Source organism: Acinonyx jubatus, chromosome C1 (assembly GCF_027475565.1).
Source record: "Acinonyx jubatus isolate Ajub_Pintada_27869175 chromosome C1, VMU_Ajub_asm_v1.0, whole genome shotgun sequence".
Classification (NCBI taxonomy): Eukaryota; Metazoa; Chordata; class Mammalia; order Carnivora; family Felidae; genus Acinonyx; species Acinonyx jubatus.
This window is the reverse complement of record NC_069381.1, coordinates 189,149,124-189,174,131: the sequence shown is the minus strand read 5'-3', so window position 1 is coordinate 189,174,131 and position 25,008 is coordinate 189,149,124. Positions and strand designations below refer to the sequence as shown.

Here is a 25,008-nt window from a genome sequence, read left to right as displayed (position 1 = left end):
CTAAACTGCTTCTTCCATAAAGTCCGAAAGGTAAGGAGCTGACGGGAAGGTGGATCAATTTCATCTCCAGCTGTACTGTTGATGGTACAGGAGGCTGAACCCTTCTCACCTACCTGGGGGCTTTAGGAAGAGCTCAAGGGAGCAGTTGTATGCCTCCAAGGAGTTCTAATCTGATTGGCCTTGCTAGAACTTTTCAAAACAAATCTTACTTGAATATATTTGGAACTTTCCTAGTGTGGGGCAAGTCAGGATGATCACTATCGCTGTCATTTTAAATAACTTATGCAATCAATTTTTGTTTGCAAAACTGTGCCATTAAATAACTCATTCATTAGAAGAGGAGGAAAGTGCTATTTAAATTTAATTGTCACGCAACTTTAAATTCTTTTTTATGTTTATTTATTTTTGAGACAGAGACAGAGCGTATGTAAGTGGGGGAGGGTCAGAGAGAGAGAGGGAGACACAGAATCCAAAGCAGGCTCCAGGCTCCAGGCTCTGAGCCATCAGCACAGATCCAACACGGGGCTCAAACCTACGAACCGGGAGATCATGACCTGAGCCAAAGTGGGACGCTCAACCAACTGAGCCACCCAGGCACCCCAATTGTCATGTAACTTTAAAAAACAGTTCTCAACTGCTTATGTTAAAAAATGGGTTTTTGGGGCACCTGGGTGGCTCAGTCGGTTAGGCGGCTGACTTCGGCTCAGGTCATGATCTCGCAGTCCGTAAGTTCGAGCCCCGCGTCGGGCTCTGTGCTGACAGCTCAGAGCCTGGAGCCTGTTTCAGATTCTGTGTCTCCCTCTCTCTGATCCTCCCCCGTTCATGCTCTGTCTCTCTCTGTCTCAAAAATAAATAAACGTTAAAAAAAAATTTTTTTTTAAAATGGGTTTTTTTTCTTAGAACTGTGTAAGGTTTCTTATAGCATAATCCATTAACCTATTCTTTTTGTTGTAAGTTCAAAGATATATATATATATATATATATATTTTTTTTTTATATGTAGTCTGAACAATAGTTGCAACATGAAACAGCAGGTAGCTAATTGACTACTCTCTTTAAAATAAAAGATCAATTGAATTCTGTGTTCAATACTCATATATGCATATTTGTGATAAGGTGTTCAAATGGATAGTATTTGTCAGAAATGTAATACATCGATTATTTAGTATAGAACTGCTAGAAGCTTAAGCATTGAGAGCTTCAAATTTTGTCCTTAAAAATTCAAGTAAATTTGCATTTTCTTGAAATGAGAATCTAGTCTCCTGCTAAAATTATAATGCCTCAAAAGTTCTAAGTATTCACATATTAGTCTCAGAAGCTGTTCTCAATTTCTGAGGTACAGCTCCGAATCCCTACAGGCGTGGCCAGTATAAGAAGCCTCTACCCCGATAGTCCTTATTTTTATTCTCCAAGGAGAGTACATAGGCTCTCTGAACACCTTTTACTCATTGCTTCACAGGGGAAATGGCTTTGCTTAGCGGTCTTTTTGTTTCCCCCCCTTTCCCCTTCCACTGCAAAACCTTTCTGCTTAAAATACGGATTTATTTCCAGTTCCAGGGGTCCTCTTACCACCTGCCATTCTAAGAAATTCCTGAAATGGATCCAGATAAACAAGGTGAGTACTATTGTCGAGGTTCTGAGCACAGTCTGTAAACAAAAAAAAATTAGGCACAGATGCTGTATTTTCAGACCTCTGAGTTACAGAACAATAGACGTTTGGCATCTGGCTGAAAAAGAAACTAGTGGGTGATTGAAAAGATATTCTTTCTTTTTTTTTTCAAACAGAAATTCATAACGTATGGAAGAGAGTTTAGTCTCTTGTCCCCAAAGCACCAAAAGTAATTTAACAAAAGATTTGTTCTCCATATAATTACACTTTAAATTGCTATTCACATATAGCTTGTCTTATTTTTGTATATTTTCTTGTTTACTGTTAAAATGACATCCTTGTACCTATTTTAATGTCAGGGGTAAGTTCACAGTATTATGGGGGCCCAAAGTTGGGGGAAAGGTCTCACAGCTGTCACTATATAAATATTTGATAAATGGGTATGGGGACACCAGTGACCCTTTCTACCAATATTTCTGAATGCCAAGGTAGGCCCAGGACTGGCTCGTGACATTTTTATTGCTGAATCGAGTTTCAGCCCTATTCTGCTACCTGAAATCTAGAGTGTTAACTTCACTTGCTTTACGTAAACTTCGGTCATATCTCAAGTGATTTATCTAAAACGACATATGGATGAGTCAAATCATCTTTGGGGTTCCCAAATTGAAGCCCTCATTGTAATAAGCTTCATACGAAGAGGTAGATAACCCGTTCAAAGCCCGACGTTCTCTCCCTAAAGGGATGCCTCCCGAGTTTAGTGTCACCAGAATCACCTGGAGCCTTTGTTAAAGTGCCACGCTCCACCCCCCAGAGTTTGTGACTCAGTAGGTCTGGGCTGGGGTCTGAGAACACGCGTGTCTAACAGGCTCCCAGGCGGAAGCTGCTTGCTGGAAGCCCTGAGGACCACCGGCCAAAAATCTCTCTTTCTGGATCATCGCACTAGAGATCATGCACAGCTGAAAGATAGGTTATTGCATTCTGTCTCAGCAGACATATTGATGTGCTGACACGTATTGATCTGGCTAAGCAAAAACAAGAATCGTTTAAAGCAACACGTGTTTCCCAAATTGCTTCCATGAACAAGACCATATGCAGCTTGTATTATTATTTCTTTAAGCATCTAAAACTACTCTCTTCATAGCTTTGAGCCTGAGACGTCAAGCGATTACTTCCTTTCTTGAGTTTTCTCCCACCAGCAGGAAAGCAAAAAAAAAAAAAAAAGCCTTTAGGAAGCAGAGCTGGTAGTGAATCACCTGGGATCCTCATTCATTTGCCACGCTGTATTCTGTCACAGCTTGCCGCGCTATGCTGCATAACTTCATCAGAGGACACTGCAAAACGCAATCTGACAGGAGTGCACTGGGCCAGATGGTAAGGCAGCTATGGAATCGCTCTTGCACCCATGACAGCATCTGGGAACCCGCAGAGCCCCTAGTTTGCTGATTTTCGACATTCCCTTGTTGCATCGGAGTGGAGCCAGGGCACAAAAACTGGCCAGTTTCCAGAAGGAAAGACAATGTTGGGCATTACATTTTTGTAAAACTATTTCCACACCGTGATGGCTGCTCTCAATTTGTTTTCCTCTCCAGATTATAGGGCAGAGGGGTTTCTGACTTCTCCACACTCCAACAGTGGACTCATCTGAAAACTGGAAAACATTCTCCAAACATAGGAAAATATTAAATAACAAAAGATTTAGCACAAATTGTAGCTTCTTTGATATCGTTGCATCTGTTCAAAAAAGGGGCGGGCGGAGGGAGATGTGGCGAGTTCATAGGGTTGCTTGTGTAATGACGTTTTAAGGCACATTTACCTGAGGTAAATGGCTTCCGCTCATGATCGTATATCGATCACTGAATTCGTGTACGTTCCAGGAGAGGCTTTTGGTGGCTCTAACCCCCGAAGGGTGGATCTGACCTCGTTCAGCACCGTAAGCCCCTCAGTGGTTGAGCATACTGCCTGGCACTCCGTATCCATATGTGCAACAGCTAGAACTTTCCCCCCACAACCCTCCAGGGCACGAAACATTATCTTCTCAACCTAAACCAGGACATTGTAGCTTGGTAGGCAGTTCAGATCCAGTTAAGTTTGGGAAGGAGCCATGCCTTAAAGACAGACAAAAACTTCTAAGCTTCTTATGCTGAACATCCCATCCGAAGTATTCAGAATTTCTTGTACAGGAATGAGCCTCTCGCCCCCTTCGGGAAAAAGAGAACCGTAAGTACTAAGAATTCAAGAAACCAGAGATATCCTCTGTGTACAATTTGGCAATCGCTCCTAGAAATTAAGCTCCATGGGACAAGGATTTGTATCTGTTTTGTTCATTGCCATAGTTCAGAGGCCTGGAATCGTGCTGGGGCCATACAGTAGGAGCGCAATAAATATTTGCTGAACAAATGAATGGATGGAGAGTTCTATGTTGTTTTCATTTATAAATATATGTGTGTACATCTGACTACAATATATTAACAAAGTTGAGTTTATATTCTACACAGAGTTTTTTATCCTATTTGTTTCACAAGCTGTTTCCTTTTTATTTAAAATGTTTAGTGGACTCAGAGGGTACCCTCTAAGGTCACTTGCAGCCTAGGACATTTTTGTTGTTGTTGTTGTTCGCAGGTAGGAAAAAGAGCTCTAAGACTGTTTCCTCACCTGCAAAATAACAGAGCTATGTGATCTCTCAGATCCCCCTCTTGGATGTGGGGTTTATCTAACGAGATGGTCTTTTTATTCATGATATTTCATCTTTTCTTTACAGATGCTCTTAACAGTATTGAGAATTCCATTTACAGAACAGCCTTCAAATTACGATCAGTGCAAACTCTGTGCCAATGTAAGTACAGGCTCTCGTTAAAAACTCGAAATCATCTTATCCTGATGTGTGATGTGAAATTCCGAGAGAAAACAAGTACTCCCCCATGTGAGCGACTGCTGGATCCGGAAGGTGTGATCTGTGCATTCACTGCATTAGTAACAGAGAAGGTGGAGTGGGGGGGGCACACCTTGCGTGTTCCACATGCGCGTAGCCTCACCAACAGGAGACGATAATTCGTGGATGAGGATTTTATTTTAATTTTTTTTAACTTGGTTTCTGGACATGTTTTTGCTTGTTTCCTTTTCAGGATAACAATAGTGACACAAAGTGAAATTACAAAATAAGTCAGTTTGGAATCTCCGCTTGTAGATTTAAGCATGACAATTTTAAATTCCTTCTGCCACATAAGATTTGCATTTGAAATTGTACCTCTCTCCCTGAACGTGCAAAAGTATATTCAGATGAATAATCCTTGGGCCACAAATTTTAAAACTATCTCAAGAGTTCTCTGAGAACTGCTTTTTTTTTCTGCATTAAATTTGTATCTGCTTAATTGCTATGATTTTCTTTTCTTATACTGTCATCATAGGCAAACTAAGGTAAAATGTGGTAAACATGTTTATTTATTAAAAATTCTCCAAAATGAATTAGACTGGGCTCTAGCTATGAAAAATAACAGGGATTCAACATCTCTAATAAGTTCTGTATTTTGCATTATAAAATCTCTTCATAGGAAATAATTTAAGACATGTATCATTTTAGACCTAAATGAAGTTGCGTTACACGTATGACATTTCTCCTGAAGGCTGAAATTTTTTTAGGGGTTGCCTGGGTGGCTCAGTGGGTTAAGCAACTGACTTCAGCTCGGATCATGATCTCACGGTCCGTGAGTTCGAGCCGCGCACTGGGCTCTGTGCTGACAGCTCGGAGCCTGGAGCCTGCTTCGGGTTCTGTGTCTCCCTCTCTCTCTGCCCTTCCCCTGATCACACTCTGTCTCTCTCTGTCTCTCAAAAATAAATAAATGTGGTTTTTTTAATTTAATAAGTAAAAAAAGAAAAATTTTCATAGTTTACCTTCTGCCTTACAAGTTCTAGAGACCAGTGGTTTTCAAATTATGCTTTCACAAAGTGCACATGGATGCTATTGAACACAGCAGGAAAGGACGTGGGAAAGGGAAGTACAGGCAAGTGAGGGAAACGTAAAAGATCATCTCTTCAACCAGTACAACTCGTTGTCTCTATTTTCTCTACTACATTCTGTACAAGGGTCCTTTGAAGAAAGATTCTCGGCTTTTTAAAAAGATTTTTTTTTTTTTTTTTTTTTTTTTTTTTACTTAGCAAGGCAGACAAACTCACTTGTAAGTATTATTTACTCTTCCAGGAATCAACAAAAGGCAAAATATGCTCACTGAAAGTTTACACTCAATTATGCTATTTTCCTGGGGAACTTCTCCATTAAAGAAAGTTAGCAGCGAATGTCTGTGTAAGCCCCCATCATCAACGCCTGAGTACGTACAAAACAGCACAATTTGAGGATGTACCTTTTTGAACTTTTTATTACCCCTGGCATTAGAAACCGAGTATAAATAATACTCCTGGGAATATTAACAATACACAAAACCAGTATTTCAAAGTTCTGCCTAGAAGCGATATCCAAACAATAATCTGAAAACAAAAAAGTCCCCAAACCAGAGATAAAGCACGCGGTGAGCTGCAGACGGCGGGATCCCAGAGCATCGCGCATAAATCTTGTGCGGAGACGAACGAACGCGCACCACCGTTATCTGTTTTGCTGTGATACCGAACTCGTGGCAGGGGACAAGAACGCCTTGTGTACCGCATGCCAGGCCAAGGGAATGCGTCTTGCGATTGCGCAACGATAAAACGGTTTGCGTCCTCCACCACCTGCAGCCAGGGTTTTATTAAAGCCACATCCTGAAACCTACTCCTCACTTCTGCAGACTCTCTTTGAAAGCAGTATCAGAGAACAAATAAAAACTTTTATTATACTTGCTAGATTCCTTATCTGCGAGGCTGATTTACGAGGTAGAGAAAAGCGCAGGGTCTTATCATTTCACACACTGGAGCATTTTCAATGCCAGCAGCTCTGGGCGCCACTGACATCATCTGTCAGATGGAGCAAGTGGGTGTTTATTAATTTTGTCTGTTATCCTCTGTCGGCAAGAAACCATAGGGTTAGCTCTGTTTCATTCTTCCTTGTATTCATTGCCTTGTAAAATTTTTAGGAGGTGGTAAAAAAAAAACACAAGAAATAAACCATTATTTTTTGTAAGCAACTTTATTAAGTGCCTTCCCTAGATAATAATACCGATGGAAGGGAGATCAACAAAAAGAAATATTACCGAGGCAAGGAAGGGACTTGAAGAGTTTCATAATTCAGCAACTACTCTTTATTATAAAGATCACGGGTTTTTTTTTTTTACCTTGGGCAATTGCATTTTAACACAATATTCCTTCTGCAGCAAAGGTGCAGACACGGAAAACTATATTTGAACACAAAAGGTAAATTTACTCAATTCATTTAATAAAGAGTATAAAAATGTTTTCGCCACTTTTCAGCACAGTGCCCTAACTTCCTTGGAAGGCTGTTTTTCAAATTTCTCACGTTTTCCCCTTTCAACTTCATTCTATAAAGCAACATCCTAGAGGTTATGCTGGCAACAATCTGGTAACAATGCTGTACTAACAGATACGCTTTTCCAAAATCAAATCTACTATCAGAAGAATAGGGCCTGAATTCTACACAAGAGATATGCATCCAAATAGTGGTCGTATCTAATTCCTTTTAAAGAAAAGAGCTGCCAGGGCACCTGGGTGGCTCCGTCGGTTAAGCGGCCGACTTCGGCTCAGGTCATGATCTCGGGGTCTGTGAATTCGAGCCCCGTGTCGGGCTCTGTGCTGACAGCTCAGAGCCTGGAGCTTGTTTCAGATTCTGTGTCTCCCTCTCTCTGACCTTCCCCCGTTCATGCTCTGTCTCTCTCTGTCTCAAAAATAAATAAACGTTAAAAAAAAAAAAAAAAAGAAAAGAGCTGCAATTAAAAAAGTCTTAATTAAATGCTAGATGACATTTGCTTATTTGAAGGCTTTATATGAAGGTTTTGTTCCCATTGGAAAATAAGACAACTTTTCGTTTGCTTCCTACAGTGGACTTGATGGACAGCACTCTGATTCAGCACGTCCTCCTACGTCACAGTTTCTGGGAAGCAAGAGAGAGCCCCCTCTCTGTGCAACACCTCTTTAAGGCTCTTCAGGAGCTGTTTCAGAGAGTCAGGGTGGAAAATCCAGGACAGGTGCATCCCAGAGCTTCAGAACTCACTCTGAGCCTTCTCACAGCGATGTATGACAGGTGAGCATGTGAAGGTCACACTGTGACCTCAAGGGCAGTGTTTAGTCACCACTGGCCAGTGACCATTTGGTGTTGTCTAAGGTTTGCTTAAGGTTTGATACATGAGAAGGCTTCTTTGTTTTCGGCAAATGTATTATTCATTCAGCAGAGGAACGAAGAAGCACACGTTTATCAGTTTCACTAATACGAAAGACCTATGGGTAGCAAAAAGGGAAAAAAAACAAATCCACATTACTTTTGCTTCACACAAACTCGTTTCCACTCTAGACACACACACACAGCTTTTGCCAGGGTGATTGTATGCCTATACATGGAAAAAAAATCACACTTTTCTCTTGAGTTCCTGGTAGCTTATTTGTTTGCTCATTTCCTTGTAAGCAATGATCAGTTTTTGTTTTGTTTTGTTTCTCAGGTGCAGTAAGGTTGAATAACCTGTGTGTGGGTGGCTAACCTATTGTCTTAGTCTGTTTGGGATGCTACACAAACGTACTGTAGACCGGTGGCTTAAACAACAAACGTTTCTCATGGTTCTGGAGGCTGGGAAGTCCAAAGCCAAGGCGCCGGCCAGTTCAGTGTTTAGTGAGGACTAGCTTCCTAATTCACAGAGGACTACCTGCTCACTGTGTCCTTATGTGGTGAAAGGAGTGAGGGAGTTCTCTGAATTCTCTTTTGTAAGAGCACGAATCCAGTTCATGAGAGCTCTACTCTCATGAACTAACCACCCCCCAAAGTCCCACCTCCAAATTTCATCACATTGGAAGTGAGAATTTTGAAATACAGGTTTTGGGAGGACCCAAACACTCAGTCCCTTGCATCTGTAAGCTAATTTAGACCATGTCGAAGGCTTTATTATGCATGCCATCAAGTAAATGGTGTGTGTCTGTGTGTATGTCTGTGTGTGTGTCTAGCTATGTGTGTGCTTCCCTGGCTCTGGGGTCCACCGTTCTTCTGTCCCACTTCATTTTGTTTACCTTATTTGGTCTTGACCTCATCCTGTAGAATGGACTTCTAAAAATCATAGTAAATACAAAACATTTGGAAAGTACAGAAAAGAGTACAGAAGAAGAAAAGTCACCCTGAATCCCGCCTTCTGAGGCAACCACAGTTTAACCATCTGGAAAATGGTTAAACAAAAGGAAACGGTGTTTCCTTTTCCAGTTTGTTATTTATTTTTTTTATTGCATAAATAACATATCAACATGTTTTCAAGCTATTTTTTTCATTATTTCAGATACCTTAAACATCATGCTTTCGACTATCGTTTCTAATATCAACGCCTGCCTCTAGAAATCCTCCTACCTGTGAGACATTGTTCTGCGGGTTTGAAACTGCAGAGCCAGTGAGCCAAGAACAATTAGGCTCTACGTGAGGGCCCGTGAACTGGTGGATTTTGTATATAAATGCTTGCTCCTTTTGTCTTCCTTTTGTGCTTGTATCTTTGGTTTCCAGGCATGTGTATCCTAAGGACGTGACCCGGCCCGCTCCGTGAAGACAGGGGGTATCCCTGTTTCCCTGGTGCCTAGTACAGTGCTTAGCACAGAGGAGGCACCCAATAAATAATTGTTGGGCACATGAATGAATGAATGGATGAATGAACGAATAATGAAATATTTTAAGTCAAGTTTTACTCTGTCAAAAATCTAGATAGCGGAAGACAGACCATGAAAAATGTGAACTTGGAACACAAGGTCAGAAGCGTCCGTTCATAGTGATTGTTTTTATAACCCACGTCAGCCAGAATCACCCTGCCTTTCCCATCCTGGTCTCTGTGTTTTGTTGCCCTGCAGCACGGGAACGGGCTTGCTCAAGCTGGCACCTGTGGCTGCTGCCCTGATTGCTCTCTGCGGGGACAGCCCTCTTACGAAATACAGAGGTAACATACATAAGACTTTGCGTGTATCGAGTGCAGTGACCTCCGAATCTCCAACACACTGTCTCCTTCACTCATTCCTATTCCCTGCCACGTGGCTCTTGTTTGACATGTCCTCAGCGCGGTGGAACTTTTCAAGATGTCCATCTATATGTCCTCATTATTCATAACTTTGTTATTCTTGCTCCTTATTCGTGTGGGAACTGTCCAGACACAACTGGTTATTATTCCTTTAAAGACTGGGATTCTCCTCGCATCGCCATTTTCCAGCCCCCTGGTCTTCATTGCCGATGTGCTGAATTATCAAGAGGTTGAAATGTGAATTGCTTTTCATTAGTCATCGTATTACCTAGTTTGGGAATCCTTCAAAACAGCAAGCAAATAATCAAGAAATATACCTTTCCTTTCCGTTTCCCTTCACACCTACAAATGAACTGTTTAGAATTCAAGGCACATATTCTTCGAAGATGTATCGCAAGTATTCAATTTAAAGATTTCTTTTTCTCCTTGTATGTCTAGCTCTTTTTCAGCTCTATGCAGAAAATAACAGGGGAGGTTATGATTCTGGGGCACGCATGACTCGAAGGGTTTTGAGAAACCTACTAACAGATCTACAGCAGGTAAATCTCCAATACTTAAGAATTCTAAATGTGTTCCAGTTATATTAGCCACCTTTGTTATTAAGGAATATGGTTTTCTACTGTGTCAATTCTATGTTAATGTCGTTCTCCATGCAATCTCTCCCCTCTATAGCCACTGCTCTTATCTGAGCATAGGCCTAATCTTTTACAATCACTTCCAAACTGATTTCCCTAACTCAAGCTTCTCCTCCCTCCAACTCTGCCTCCACCCTGCTGTCAGTGACTTTCCAAAATGCAAATGTCACCCGCGTGCCTAAAGTTCCTCCTTGGCCATTCATGTCTATTGAACAAAGCCTAAATTCCTTAGCATCATATGAACAGCTTTCCTGGGGCAACTTGGTGGCTCAGTTGGTTGAGTGTCTGACTCTTGATTTCGACTCTTGATGTCAGGCTCCTTGCTGAGTATTGAGTCTGCTTGAGATTTTCTCTCTCTCTCCCTCTCTCTCCCCCCCACCCCCGTCTGCCCCTCTCCCCTCTCTTTCTCTTAAAATAAAATAAAACAACGAAATGAAATGAAATGAAATGAAATAGAAAAACAAAAGAAAAGCTTTCATGATTTGACCCACTCCTTCTCTTTTCAAAAAGAGATAAAATCATGATTTTTATAGGAATACAAAATGAACATGTGTCCAAAAATGTATTTAACTTGTTAATTGAAAGAAAGCATCAGCAAGATGTTACAAGTAGTTAAAAGAAATAGCCCAAGAACAAACAAAATGATAGATAAGGAATATTAAAATGAATTTGCAAGTGGATGAAAGATTGACTTTTGGGGGATGAGGGGGAGGTTGGTCATCAATCAGGATGGAATTTATTTGCATGTCTATAGATGAGAATTATTTGTATTTCAATCTGGTTTCTACTACAAGTTAACTTCAATTTTCTACAGAGTTGTAAAATAACCTAGTCACATGATATGTAATGATGCATGTCTCTGTAGGTTCCAGAATCACCATTGAAAAGATATCCAGTGGTTTCTTCTGTTTGTTCCATAGTGTTTAATTTTTTCTTACCTTTTGTACACTGATTTCACTCCTTTGTATCAAAATCTTTACCCTGCCCAACATGTACCAAGTTCTCCATGCCTGACTTGTGTGGTTCCTTCTATCTCCAAAAGCCTGCATCTCTTTTCCCTTGGCGAACACCGTTCATGTCTCAAGTCATTTAGATTATTAGTCACCTCCTCACTAAAAGCTCTTTAACTCCCTGTGCATAACTTTGTTGTCAAATTTTGTTGCATTTATTGCCAGATATGTGGCTTCCACACTAGGCTGCTTCTCCAGGGGAAGGATTCTATTGCATTCGTGTTCACGTCTCTGATGGCTTAAAAAGTGCCTGGTAGTAAGGCCTTCGACAAATGTTTAATGAAAGTATAAATGAAATTCAGTCCTGAATACTCAAATAGTTAACATTTGCATCATTTCCTGTGCTTAAAGAATGTACAAATGTACTGCTGTTTTTAGCCTTGCTAGGTAAGGGAATTGAACCTCCTTAAAGTAAGTATGTTACCTAAATGTTAAACTGATAATAAATGATGTGTCTGAGCAAGAACTTCTACAAATGGATTAAGCAGACTCCAGATTGTCTTCTGTGGAAGTGGTTGCTCTCCCAGCGTAACTTTTACCCATTTCGAGAATGTCTCTACTTTTTTTCCAGCCCCTGTAAAATCCCCACACTAGGCTTTCTGCACCATGATGCCATTAAATAGCTTTCTATCATTTTTTTCCTGGGTCTCCCTCCTGGGTCCCCTTCCTCCCTGTAAGGGAGGAAAAAAAATAATCTTTTCTTCTACCCATTGTAAGGTTCTCTGGCTGGGGCCCTGTAGATTAGACTGACAAAAGACAGATTAACAAGAGGAGAACAGACAGAAATTTATTAACATGTATACAGTGCACACACATGGGAGTACCCAGTGCTGAGTAACTCAAAGGGATGACTAGAATTCAGGCTTACATATAATCTCAAGCTAAACAAAAGGAAAGGGTTTTGGGCTTCCTGGTGAAGGAAGTTATGAGAAGATGACCAGGAAAACTCTGATTGTTTAGTAAGGTTTGTTGTGGGGATTTAAGTCAGTACCTTGTCCATTGATCAGAGTTGTTAAGACCCCTCCTCTTTCTGGTAGGGAAAGAGAGACACCCTTGGCAGACGAAAATTTCCTTTATAAATAAATGTACATTTTCTTTACAAAAGGAAAACTTGTGCCTTGCTTTTAGAGCTTTTCCTGCATCTGCTGGTTTTCAATGGCCTTTAGCTCAAAATAATCCATATGCCAAATAGGCACATTTTGGGGTGGCATATTCTGGTACTCTTCAGGACCAAGAATTCTGAACTGGAGAAGGTCATGAAGGGGGTGGGTAAAGAGGAAGATTATTAGAACTCTAGGACAGGGAGTATGGTTCAGAACAACCTATCCAAAATTACCTGTGATTTGATTTGGTCTTAGTATCTTAGGTTCATATTGATCATGATAATATTTAGTTTATTCTGGAAATTCCAAGTAATAGTCAATAGGTTCATATTTTTTAAATGGAGTAATGATTTTGTTTTTAATTTAGAAGGTTAAACTTCAGGCATAGCTATTGGTGATCGTGGCACACGGATCCCACTGACCCTTAGGCATATCTGCCATAGCAGAGGCACCTAGCCCAACACCCCTCACATCTCAGGACTCGAGCTAACGGGGAGCCGGGGAGATTGGAAGAGTCTGTCCATCCATTTCTGCAGGCAGACTTGTAAGACTGGAGGGCTTAGCTGGATGTCACGAAAGTAGGTGGACTGAGGGACAATTTCCTTCTCCCGTAGAAATCCTTGTGTTCACTTTCTAGCTACTGTAGCTGGCCCCAGGCTAGCACCCCATGCAACAAACCCTAAAGCTCTGTCCTTGTTCCAGGCTCAACTGAGGTCAATGAGCTGCTGAAATGGCAGCTCGAGCAGTGCTCTGTCTGCCACCGGTGCCTTAGTAGGCTCCTGAGAGAAGTCTTTGGAAGATGGAAATTTGCATAGCAAATTATCATCCCATTGACTTCCATTAAGAACTCAGAGATGGATTCCCATAGAAAATTCCAGGCCCCGTTGTGTGATTCAAACCCCTCCCCTAAGGATCCTAATTATCATTTCAAGTGGCATTCTGCCTCTGCTAGTGTTCCATCTAGCCACATGGGATCTTCCATAGCACACCTGCAAGAAATTAGTCAAATGGACAATGAATCCAGACAATTTTCACGCACACACTTAAAGCCAAAATGTGGAGGTGAAAGCCTCCTACCGAAGTGAGTTTTCTTTTGGCCGATGGCAGAGTCACAGAGCTGGCAAGCCGGCTCCATCTGATCTCCTTCCCTTGATTTACATGAGGTCAACCCCCTTTCTCAGGGCTCAAGAACACCCTCCAACTAATTTTCCAGTTAGTTCAACACTCACAGGCCAAAGTATGGCCAATGAGTCAGTTTTTCAGACAAAGGCCAAATGACGTAGGGAGCAGTTACTTATGTTCAGCTGGTGACGGGGTTATTATCAATTTAAAGTACAGCCATCTTGTCGCTGTTACGAAAATGTTTGTTGACTCCTGCCTGGCTAATTGTCAGCAAAGTGGTTCTAAGTGCCACTTTCCTGATTAGAAGAATGTTTATTCGAGTTGATGGACTCAGCAGGGGGGTCTTTGAAATTACTTTTGAGCTTGCAGGCGATGCCTCCTGACAGCCAGTGCTGTACAAGACATCAGACGCGAAATTAGGACTTGTGACCAAATGGGCATAAATGGAGGTGACAGGTACACGTATTTGTGCATATAGATAATGTCAGAACCAAGTCCCTGGCCATCTTGGCAGTCACAAGGGGTTCTTAGTCCCTTAGTTAAACTCCCTTGGTGATCATGATTGAAAGGTGGAAACCACTGAGTGAGGCAGTGCAGACAGAGCCCTTGGAACACCTAGGAACTGACAGAAGTCAGAAGGACAAAGCTTTGTGAGCACCCCTCAACAGAGTAAGGAGTCTTGAAGCGAGATCTCAGTTCTGCAGCTAAATCACTTTTTTTTTTCACCCTGAGCAAAACAGTAAATCTCAGTCGCCCCTTGCTTTAAACAAGGATAATGATTCCTGCTCTACCCCAGAAACTGGTGTTTGTTGAAATGCCATGAAAGTGTTTTAAAAGGTTTTCCTTAAAACCGCTCTGAATATTAATACAGTATCATTGTTATATGTGATTCACAAGTAAATGAGGGCAAAGAAAGGTGAAAATAATTGGATTGGGATCATAAGAAGTGAAACAGCGACAGCCGTGCCTGGATTGCCCCAATTACTAGACTGTCTTCTCGCCCTCCTCCTTCCTCTCAGCCCCACTTTTTCCCACTTGTTCATTCATTGTCCTCATGCAGACATTGCACAAAACCCACAAATTTCTCATCTGCTTGGACTGAGGCAGTTCAACCAGTCTCAGGCACTAAATACTTGTGACCCCGTGGCTGTAAGCACCTCTACTCAGAAGTGCTGATTTCAGTGGTCACCTACTTACTTCTCTATTTTCTCACAAGTGACATGGGGATTTCTTGCCTCTTGTAGATCCCAACTGTTGTAGGGGAGAGTCGTGCTCTGTGCTCTGTGGAAAGTGCCACCCGCAGCTGTTTCCAAGGGGTGAGTATGATGCAACTGTCCCTGGGACTTGGGGGCAGATCCCCGGGAGTTGGGGGCAGACAAGTTTGCTGCCCAGTTCAAATTACAGAACTGCTACTCCACACAGCATCCGAGACAACCTAATTCAAGATATAACCTTGCCTCGGAGCGTCTGGGGGGCTCAGTTCGTTAAGCGGCGGACTCTTGATCTCGGCTCAGGTCCTGATCTCACGGTTTGGGAGATTAAGCCCCGCATCAGGCTCTGTGCTGACAGTGAGGAACCTGCTTGGGATTCTCTCTCTCTCTCTCTCTCTCTCCCCCTCTCTCTCTGCCTCTCTCTCTTTCTCAACATAAATAAAATAAACATTTTAAAAAAAAGGTATAAACTTGCCTCTGACTTTTCATGTGATAAACGTCTTTGGCAGAGCTGACAGAAATAGCCAGAAAAGAAAATGAAAATACATTTGCATCTATACTAGCTAGAGACCAAAGTCATGCTGGAAACACATCTAAGTGAGCCATTGTTTTTCAGGTGTTAAGCCCAACAATCAAAGAAGAAAAATTCCTCTCTTGGTTACAGTCTGAGCCTCCCATCCTCCTGTGGCTCCCAACCTGCTATCGGTTATCTGCCACTGAAATGGTCACTCACCCTGTTCGGTGTAGAATCTGCAGGAACTTCCCAATCACTGGACTGAGGTACTCATCAGTGTTTCGCAGACGGTCATTCTCCAAATGGGTCTCGGAGTAGAGCTGTGTCTCTCCAGATTCCTTTTGAGGTCCTTCTCACAGATCTGGAACTCAGTTGATATTTTGAAAACTACTCAGTCAGTAATTTTCTGCATGACGGATCTTGGTTGACAATAAATTATATTTTATCTTCTGTAATTAATGGAGTATTAAATTCTTCCACTAACACAGTCTGATCAATAGACATTTGTATTTATTTAGGGGGAAAATGTGTTTTCTTTTGTTACAAAAGAGATATTTAAATTTAATTTAAATATTTAGCTTAAATATTTAAATATTTGGGAGCTATTTATAAGAATTACAGTAATAATAATAGTTTATGAACTGTTGAGTGTTAGGCTGAGTGGTTCACGTGGACCATTTCGTTTAAGGACTTGTTAGAACCTCTATCCAAGGTGGCATTATTATCCCCAATTTGCAGAGAAGATAAATGACTTACTTGCACATGCTTAGCAAGTAGCAGATGCTGGCGGACTGAATCCAGAGTCTCTGCCTTGCGACTATGATGCTATACTGCCTCCCAGTGCAGAAAGCTGGGAACAAGGGCTCAGGATCCAAAGGAATAAAATCAGGTTTTGTGGGGGCAGCTCACACCAAGTCTCCACTCTGCCTGGAGGAAAGGGCAGATTTGGAAGCTAGGTTTGGACATTCAGATCTTTCCAAAGCTTTGAGGATGAAAGTCGGGACCCCACCTTAGGAAAAAGGGTGCTGTTGGTCTCCGGTAAATAAAACAATGAAGAAGTGAAGTTCAAGTGGTTGAAAACTTGGGGAGGAAAGAAGGAAAGCAGCAGGTCTAGGCCAAGCACAGGGATGCCATTATCGTGGTGAATGAACACAGGTAGGGGCTGAAGGGGTGGGGGTAGGACTGAATTGCTGAGAAAACCCAGTTGCTAAAAACAAGTCAAAGAAAGGGGTGTCCAGAGGGGCAGGAGCGGGGACTTGGGGACTCTGTTCCTCTTCTCATCCTATACTTGCAGATCTTCACTAGCCCAGACAGTAAGCATGCTCCCTGTGGGTATAAATTACATCCGCTGGGTCTCTGGCCAACCTGGAAATCACGTTTTAGTTTCGCCCACGAAATGAATTGGGTTTGCAGAGAATTCCGAGTACATGGTGAAATTTCATTCATGATTAACTGTACTTTAAACAATAGAACCTATAAATGGGAAGGACTGTTGGAAACCAAACCAAAGAAATCTCCATATTGCAGTGAAAAACAAACTCCTTTTATATTGGACAGTGGAGGAACATGAATATGATGTACCATGTGATATGCAGCCAATAAATAAGTATTAATTAAGTGGTTACCACCTGTCCTGCCCTCCCCCCAGGGGCAGAATTCACTTTGCAGTTATATAAAACACAACTTTTACACCGAAATGTTTTTAAATTATTGTGTGTAACACGATGCAGATATTATTAATCCTGTTTTACAAAGGAGTCTCAGAGAGTTTGAGTGGCTCAGGTCATACGAAAGCGGAAAGCAAAAAGGGCCATACGCTAAAGTTGAGACTACGTCACTTTCTACTGAGAATGAAATTAAGCTTCCTCTTAGAAATGCCTCCGTGCAACCCATCTTTCTTTCTAGACATCCGAGGCAATGTACAGTTCTCATATATGCAGATGGCTGAGCAACTTGCCCAAGGCCATTAACCCCTCTGGGCCTCGGTTTCTTTAGAAGTAAAAGGAGAGCTGGAGCCAACAGAGTGCTAGACTTACTTTATCTACAACCTTCTGAGTCTATTAGGAATTGCATGTATTACAGTCCCAGCCTTCAGCTTGTGTTTTTGGCTCTCATAAGCTCCAGCAATAGCCTCGCGGCTTTACGTTTTAGTGAGATGAAGAAGGTCATTTTAAAGCAGAAGTGTTGGCAGATCTGGAGGTAACAGGGAGAGGCAAGAGCTCAACCTTATAAAGAGGAGGTAAAAAGATCTGAGATTGTTCATAAGCCAGTGTTATATTTTAGCAGGATGTATCGTATTTATGCTCTGGAATAGCCATGTAAGGTTGGGATGAGATTGGGGGAAAACCCAGACTTGGTTCTCTCTTGGTAAAGGCACCAACAGATCCATCTCATCAGGGATGGATGGATCTATGCCTTCTACAAAGGTGTAGAAAACTACACCTTTTCTCATGTACCCGTAGGTAGCTTCTGAGCATAAAGGGACTAATGCAAGGTTAGGGTCAGTGTATTGTCCTCGATGAGTTGACTGCAGCCATATGTAATGCTGATAAAGTGGCCAGTACAGGTGGCTCATCAAATAATCTTTATATAAAATATCATGTTCTACGTTTCACGCAAACAGCAGTTATCTTCCCAGTTCTGCATGTTGAATCATTTTCAAAGCTTTGTAAAACCCTTGCCAGGCCAAGAAGGCAGGGCTTACCAGTCCCATTCTTCTCATGAAGAAACTAAGTCATTCACTTAACTTCTTTCGTCTCATGTTCACTGAAAACGTTCAGTGCACCAGGTATCCTCCAAAGCATCTGACCTCAAGTTCCCACTTCAGGGTCACTGGTAATGGTGGGGTGTGCGTGCAAATTCAAGCCTCCTGTACCAGCGGTCTATTCCAGGGGTGAAAACAGCTGGCTGTCCATTCAGGCGGTATCCCTGGGCTCAAAGCCTAGTTCCCCCTCTGACCAAGACGTGGTGTAACTGTGTGCAAATTGCTTAAATTCTGATTGCTTCAGTTTCTTTACCTGAAAAAAATGAGAAGAATAAGAATGCCTTACCTCAAAGAACTTTCATGGGGATTAACTGTCAATACATGTAGATGTATTGCATATACATATGCACATGTATACGTGCCTACCCTTAGTAAGTGTTCCAAAACTTTGGAACTATTTTGGCTACCTTGACTACTATTCTAGCCATTCGATGCTGTTTATGAATACTGTATCATGGAACGAGGTGTCAGGGTTAGGCAGTGAACAAGGGCAGCTGAGGGTTGGTCTCACGGAGCTTACATTCTTCTGCTCTGCCTTCCAAGGACTGTGGTCAGAAGACCTTCTGCCATCTGGCCTAAGGGGCACTCCAAGTTTTGATTCCTCTGTTCTTCAGAATAACCAGCGGGTCTGATAGAGTCGATGTGCTCTAAACCCTCCTTCTTGGCTCCAGCCTCCTTATCCCACTCCTTTCTATCTGGAACTTCATCCTCGTTGATCTGGAGCCCAATGGCACACTTCCTCCATGAAAACTTTTCTGACCTCGCAGCCCACAGGGGTCTCCCCCTCTCTCCCTCCTACAGCACTTGCCTTCTATACCTCACATTTGGTGCATAATCACATATTGCTTAACTTTTCCAGTTAGGACCACAAGCTTCCCTATCATCTCTCTGCAGCAAGACATGAAATTTGAAGAGCACAGGGGTCTGGTCATATTTCTTTTTCTGTAACTTTCAAGGGAGGGGTTGAAAACTCAAATGTTTACAGGAGCTAGGCACATAGTCTACATGTGAGAAGTTGGCCAGGCAGGGACTGTGGTGAGCTGGAGACTGTTATCTCCAGTCTAGAAGGAGTAGCTGTCACTTTGCCCCCACCTATTATTGTCATTGATGAAGAAGACAGAGCTTTTATGCCACCTACACTGTGTTTGGAGAAGAGAATTAAAATATCAGAAAAAAAAAAGTATAGATCCCCAATCTTTGACAAACACTATGATTCCACTCAAATATCGTCAAAAGTCACTAAATCGTAACTATGAGGCCTTACCAGCCCTCCCTGATATCACCATATTATGAAACACCCCTCCTTCCCATGGGTCTCAAGATACCCTCCTCTCCTGCTGACCATGGGAGATTTAAGGGTGTGACTGTTCATAAAAGAAGGACTGCAGTGTTGATGTATTAAGAAGCTTGGGTGTGGTGGTCGCTCCCCCACACTCCAGCTGAAGGAACGACCCTCGTCCACTGCGTTTCTTTCCTACAGACAGAGTTCTAGAAAAATCACAAAAGTTGCTTTTAAATTCTTTATCTACGGCTTTATTTTCCCCAATACCATGCAGGAACACAGGTCCAGTATTATCCTGTCTTGAAATTCCTCAAGAGAAGTCAAAAGTCAGAATGTACTGAAATGTCCCGGTGTTTGGTTTTTGGTTTTGTTTTGTTTTGTTTTGTTTTTTGTAACTTGGCGACAAAATTCAAAAGATTTGAATGCCACCATACAAAATGTGGCTTCAGACTTAGGGCTTTGTCTTCAGGGTCGTAGTACACAGTAGCCTGCCTGTAGAAAGTGTTCGGTATATCTGCGGGGGCATGAATCAGACTTCTCTACTATAGTTTGTTGGATAAAACGATGTTAGTGTCATGCTGTATTATAAAAAAAATACTATCAAAAGAAGATTTCTTCAATTAAAAATAACATGTCAGAGTCACTTAACGTCCCTACAAAGTTTGGGAGAAATTTTACGCTTACTTGATAAGCGTGATATCTCCTGTATGTTCTGGGGTACCCATTCTCCACCTGAACGTTATTTTCTGAGCTCATGAGCTAGTTGCCACGTTAGCCTTTCTTCCGTTTTAATTGACAGATACCGCTGTCTGAAGTGTCTCGACTTTGACATCTGCCAGGCGTGTTTCTTATCTGGTCTTCACAGCAGGTCCCACCAGAAGGCCCCTCCTGTGTTTGAGCATTGCGTCCAGGTAACATCTAGTGCAAAATACCAACAATTCATGAATCGGTACCGGCGACAGCAGTTCACAAACTTTGCCTCTAGTAAAACCACAGATTCTGCTCCTTTCGTTCACGATAATGTTTAAGAGTAAGGAAGGGGTGGGATGCTTGGGTGGGTCAGTCAGTTAAGTGTCCGATTCTTAATTTCGGCTCAGATCATGATCTTTCGGTTTTTGGTGAGTTCGAGCCCCTCATCCAGCGCTGTGCTGACGGTGCAGAGCCTGCTTGGGATTCTCTCTCCTCTCTCTCTGTCTCTCTGCCCCCTCCCCCACTTGCGCTGTTTCTGTCTTTCTCAAAATACATAAATAAACTTAAAAAACAAAAGTCTAGGGAAATGGCAAACTCAACCTTAAATATCTCTCAATATATCTCTCAATATAAATCTACAATTTTTTTTTACATCATAGATTTTATTAAAACCTATTAGGGACAAGAAAGGGCCAAACAACACTCAGTACGAAGCCACTGATAACACACTATATTGCAGACAATATCTGAGGAATAAGAGGGGAGCAGCATTGGGAGTGGACTCAAAAAAAAGGCTTTGATTCGGTAAAAATGACAAAACTAGGCTTTTAGTTACTAGTGCCTCTGGGGAAAACTTTTCTTTTAGCATGTCTTATCCTGAGCCCTAAACTTCCAGTATTTTTGCTGTAGGAAAAATGAAAGAGAAAAATTGCCATCTCGGTTTTGACTGAAAGAATATTAAACTGAGACTTCACAGCTGCCTTTCAAATGTTTTTTTTTTTTTTAAGAAAATCTACTCAGCAAGAGAATTCAGGTCTTTTGAAGAGACAAGAGAAAGAGGATAGTTAATTTTAAGCAAGGAGCATTTTCATTTTCCCAGAAAGAACACTTTCTTCTCATTGCTAAGTTCCTACAAATCCATTTCACCATATAGATTTTGTCACACGGCAATGGTGAGAGATGTTGATTAGCTAGCCTTACGGAGGACAGCTTTCTCTTGTTCTCTCTTTAGCATGAATGGTCCACAAAAGTCAAGTGTTTGGATCTTGCCAAAGAATTCCAGTGGGTATTGTTTTATGAAACTTAAATAACCCAGATGCTGAGTTACTTGTTGGCCTGGGGAGATATAGGGCTTCTTGGGGTTAGACTGACACCATGTGGTCACTTTGTTATTACACTTCAGATTTCAAGAGCTGAAAATCTTTGAATAAAATCCCTCATTCCTTTGTTCTTTTTGGCAGAAGTTCTTAACGTGGGGTTGATGGGTGGACTTCAGGTGGAATCCACTGATATTTTGTATAGAATTAATTGTACGAGCCACTTTTCTGTAGATAAATCCACGAGTGACCATCCAGTGTAGAAAGGAATCCACACCCCAAATGTTAGCAGCCCTGGACCTAGCCCTGTTTCATACACCTTCTAGATTCAGCCTTCCAGGTTACTGGATTGCTCTAAGGAAGAGAGGCTATTTGTGTAAGTTGAGTGATCTTTAATTTAGAAACTTACACTGCGTGGACAAGTAGACAGAATGCAAAGAAATTCATGTAGTAAGGAAGTAACATGATTTTTCTAAGGACATAAAAGTGAATGAAATAATTCCAAAAACTTTCATGGTGGCCAGTCCACTCAAGTAAGGAAAAAAGACCACATTTAGACTGATAGGACCCCTTTTTAATGTTGGCTATTCCAGCAGATGTCAGCAAAGGAGAATACAAAATTCCTCTTTGGGACCCTCAGAAACAACCTGTTCCAAGGGTGCTGTGGGAGAAAAGAAGCTTTAAGAAGGCGGTGGCCCCTGGACCAGGTGACCCCAAAGAACATGGCTGACCACGCAGAGGCCAGGTGAGTGTCCATGAGTGACGGTCCTGTAGGGCAGCCCCTCAGGAGCCTGGGGACTCAGTTATGCAGCCGGCACAGCATAGCACAGCACACGCGCACACACACACACACACACACACACACACAGCTGCTTTCATAATGCTGGCCGTAAAGAAGGCACGACCTGGGGGTGAGAGTGTGCTTAAGATGTGTTTCCGCTCCAAAAATGATCTTTAATTTTGAAGTAGAACAAGAGGCAAAAGTACTTCTAAATGGCCCATCCTGACATTTTAAAGGCATCAAACCCAGGAGCCTTTTAACAACTTTGCTTTTTAACCCTAGTTTTGTTGGTTTGCTTTCAAAAGCCTAATTTAGAATTAATACTTTATTTTTATTAAAAAAGGGAAAGAAAAACACTCAGAATCCCATCACACACAGATGAGTACCAGTCACATTTTAGTATTACCAAAACAGGAATTATGCTGTGGATACGACTTTTTTAAGTTTAATTAATTAATTAATTAAGAGAGAGCATGTAGGGAAGAAGCAGAGAGAGGGAAAGAGAGAATCCCAAACAGGCTCCATGCTGTCATTGCAGAGCCCGATGCTCAGCTCGATCCCATGAACTGTGAAATCATGACCTGAGCTGAAATCAAGAGTTGGACACTGAACCAACTGAGCTATCCGGGTGCCCCTGTAGATATAATTTTTGATTCTTCTTTTCATCTACATTAAATAGAGAGTATTTCCCCTGTCATTAGTTTCCAAAATATTATTTTTAATGGCCTCACTTTCATCCTTATAAGGAAGTATCATAATTCATAAACAACCTGATATCATTAAACATTTTGGTTATTTTCAAAATTTGCCCCATCAAAATTCTGTAGTCAACATCCTTATACATGCATCTGCCTATAGTTTAAATATTTTATTACGATAAATTTGCTCAAATAAAATCATTGGATCAAAAGTTCTGAATTTTGTTAACCCTTAAAATTCAGAGTACGGAATTGTGCTCCAGAGAGTTATCTCAAAGCTTGCCCAGCACTACTAATATATGAGGTCACCTATCACTTACCTAAAGATCACCAGCCTAAAGATGACTTTAAAAAGTCTTTGTGGGGGCACGTGTGTGGATCAGTCGGTTAAGCGTTCAACCCGGGCTCAGGTCATGATCTCACGGTTCATGGGTTCGAGCCCCATGCAGGGCTCTGTGCTGACAGCTCAGAGCCTGGAGCCTGCTTCGGATTCTGTCTGCCTCTCTCTCTGCCCTTCCTCCACTCATGCTCTGTCTCTCTCTGTCTCTCAAAAATAAATAAACATTAAAAAAATTTTTTTAAAAGTCTTTGTGATGGGGGCACTTGGCTGGCTTGGTTGGTGGAGCATGTAACTGTTGATCTTGGAGGATGTGAATTTGAGCCCCATGTTGGATGTATGGTTAAAAACAAAATTTTTTAAAAAGTCGTTGTGATGTTAATTTTGGAAGTAACCATCTCAAAATGTAAAATTGTAGAAAGCAAAAGAAAGAGGTACTGTTTCCATGGGCTTATGATCATCAAAATTTTGGGAGGAAAAAAAAACCCAGAATTATTAATTTTACCTACAGAGAATAGAGGAGATCAATTTAAATCAGACTGGTATTCATTTACTAACTTTTTTTTGTAATCTTCAAATGTTTTCTCAGACACCCACCAGCATATTTCTATCTCAATGCCAGACCCTATTTCTAGGGTCATTTTGTCACTTTCCAATCTAAATATGTTTTATAGTTCTTTCCTTTCAAGGAAAAACTACATGTTGACAGTGTAATTAGATGCCATTTATTATGCCTGTGTCACACTTACCTAACAGGCTGCATCAATATATCTTTAAAGTTAGAGAATTTGAGAATCTGGATGTATATCTTTAATATAGTACAAAGAATTTTAAAATAAGCACAAAGATATCAGGTGCCAATTCATCAGTCTTCTTCAAGCCAGATTTCACTTTTCCCAGGCAAAGAAACAATACAATGTGTTGGTTAGTCATCTGGATTTATTATACACTTGAGATCTTGTCTAAATTCCTATGTTCTCATAGAACACAAAGATCCATACTCTTAATTCTATTTCTTTTGGCTCCTAAAGCCAGACTGATGTTTTAAAAGCACAAATTTGACGGCATTCCTCATGTGCCCGTATCCCCTAAACTCCCACGTCTGACATCCCTCAAGTGTCCTCCCATTGATTTTAAGCTAAAAACTAAAAGTTGTAATAACCACCTGGGTGGCTCAGTCGGTTAAGTATCCAACTCCGGCTCAGGTTGTGATCTCGCAGTTCTCAAGTTCGAGCTCCGCATCAGGCTCTGTGCTGGCAGCTCAGAGCCTGGAGCCTGCTTTGGTTTCTGGGTCTCCCTTTCTCTGTCCCTACCCTGCTCACACTCTCTCTCTGTCTCAAAAATAAATGAACATTTAAAAAAAAGTATTACCCTTAAAAACTGTAATGATTTAGAAAATTTCTGCATATTTTGGGCCCCCTGAGCACCTCTCCAGTTTCATCTTCCCCCCCGCCCTACATTGTCTCATATCTTCATGTTCCCCACAAGACTAAGCCAGGTACCCACCCTCTGAAGACTTAAACCTTTGCCTTAAGGAATTGGTACCCCTCACTCCTAAAGACCCATAGAAGTCTTTGCTCATATGCCATCTCATCCATAAGGCCATTCTTGATCACTTACCATTTCAGCCCCGTCGTCCCTGTCACTGGCACTCCAATCTGCCCTCTTGTTTTATTTTATTTCAGAGCATTTCATCAGCACCTGACATCCTATATATTTTGCTTTTATTTTTTGTTTGTTTGCTATAATGGGAGCTCAGGGGTGGGGGTGGAGAACCTTTTATTGTTTCCAGTTGTATTTCCAG

At 41.6% G+C, this 25,008-nt stretch overlaps 1 protein-coding gene across 1 annotated transcript in view; it reads left to right on the top strand.

The window, feature by feature from the left end:
- Positions 1-1,596: 1,596 nt before the first annotated feature.
- The window catches only part of DYTN (dystrotelin), a 51,670-nt gene continuing 28,258 nt past the window's right edge, over positions 1,597-25,008 (top strand). The window contains exons 1-9 of the mRNA XM_015085410.2: positions 1,597-1,615; positions 4,368-4,442; positions 7,589-7,790; positions 9,578-9,663; positions 10,180-10,280; positions 14,856-14,927; positions 15,439-15,602; positions 20,182-20,293; positions 21,985-22,133. Coding sequence (XP_014940896.2) covers positions 1,597-1,615; positions 4,368-4,442; positions 7,589-7,790; positions 9,578-9,663; positions 10,180-10,280; positions 14,856-14,927; positions 15,439-15,602; positions 20,182-20,293; positions 21,985-22,133 — 980 coding nt within the window. The remainder of the gene's footprint in view (positions 1,616-4,367; positions 4,443-7,588; positions 7,791-9,577; positions 9,664-10,179; positions 10,281-14,855; positions 14,928-15,438; positions 15,603-20,181; positions 20,294-21,984; positions 22,134-25,008) is intronic.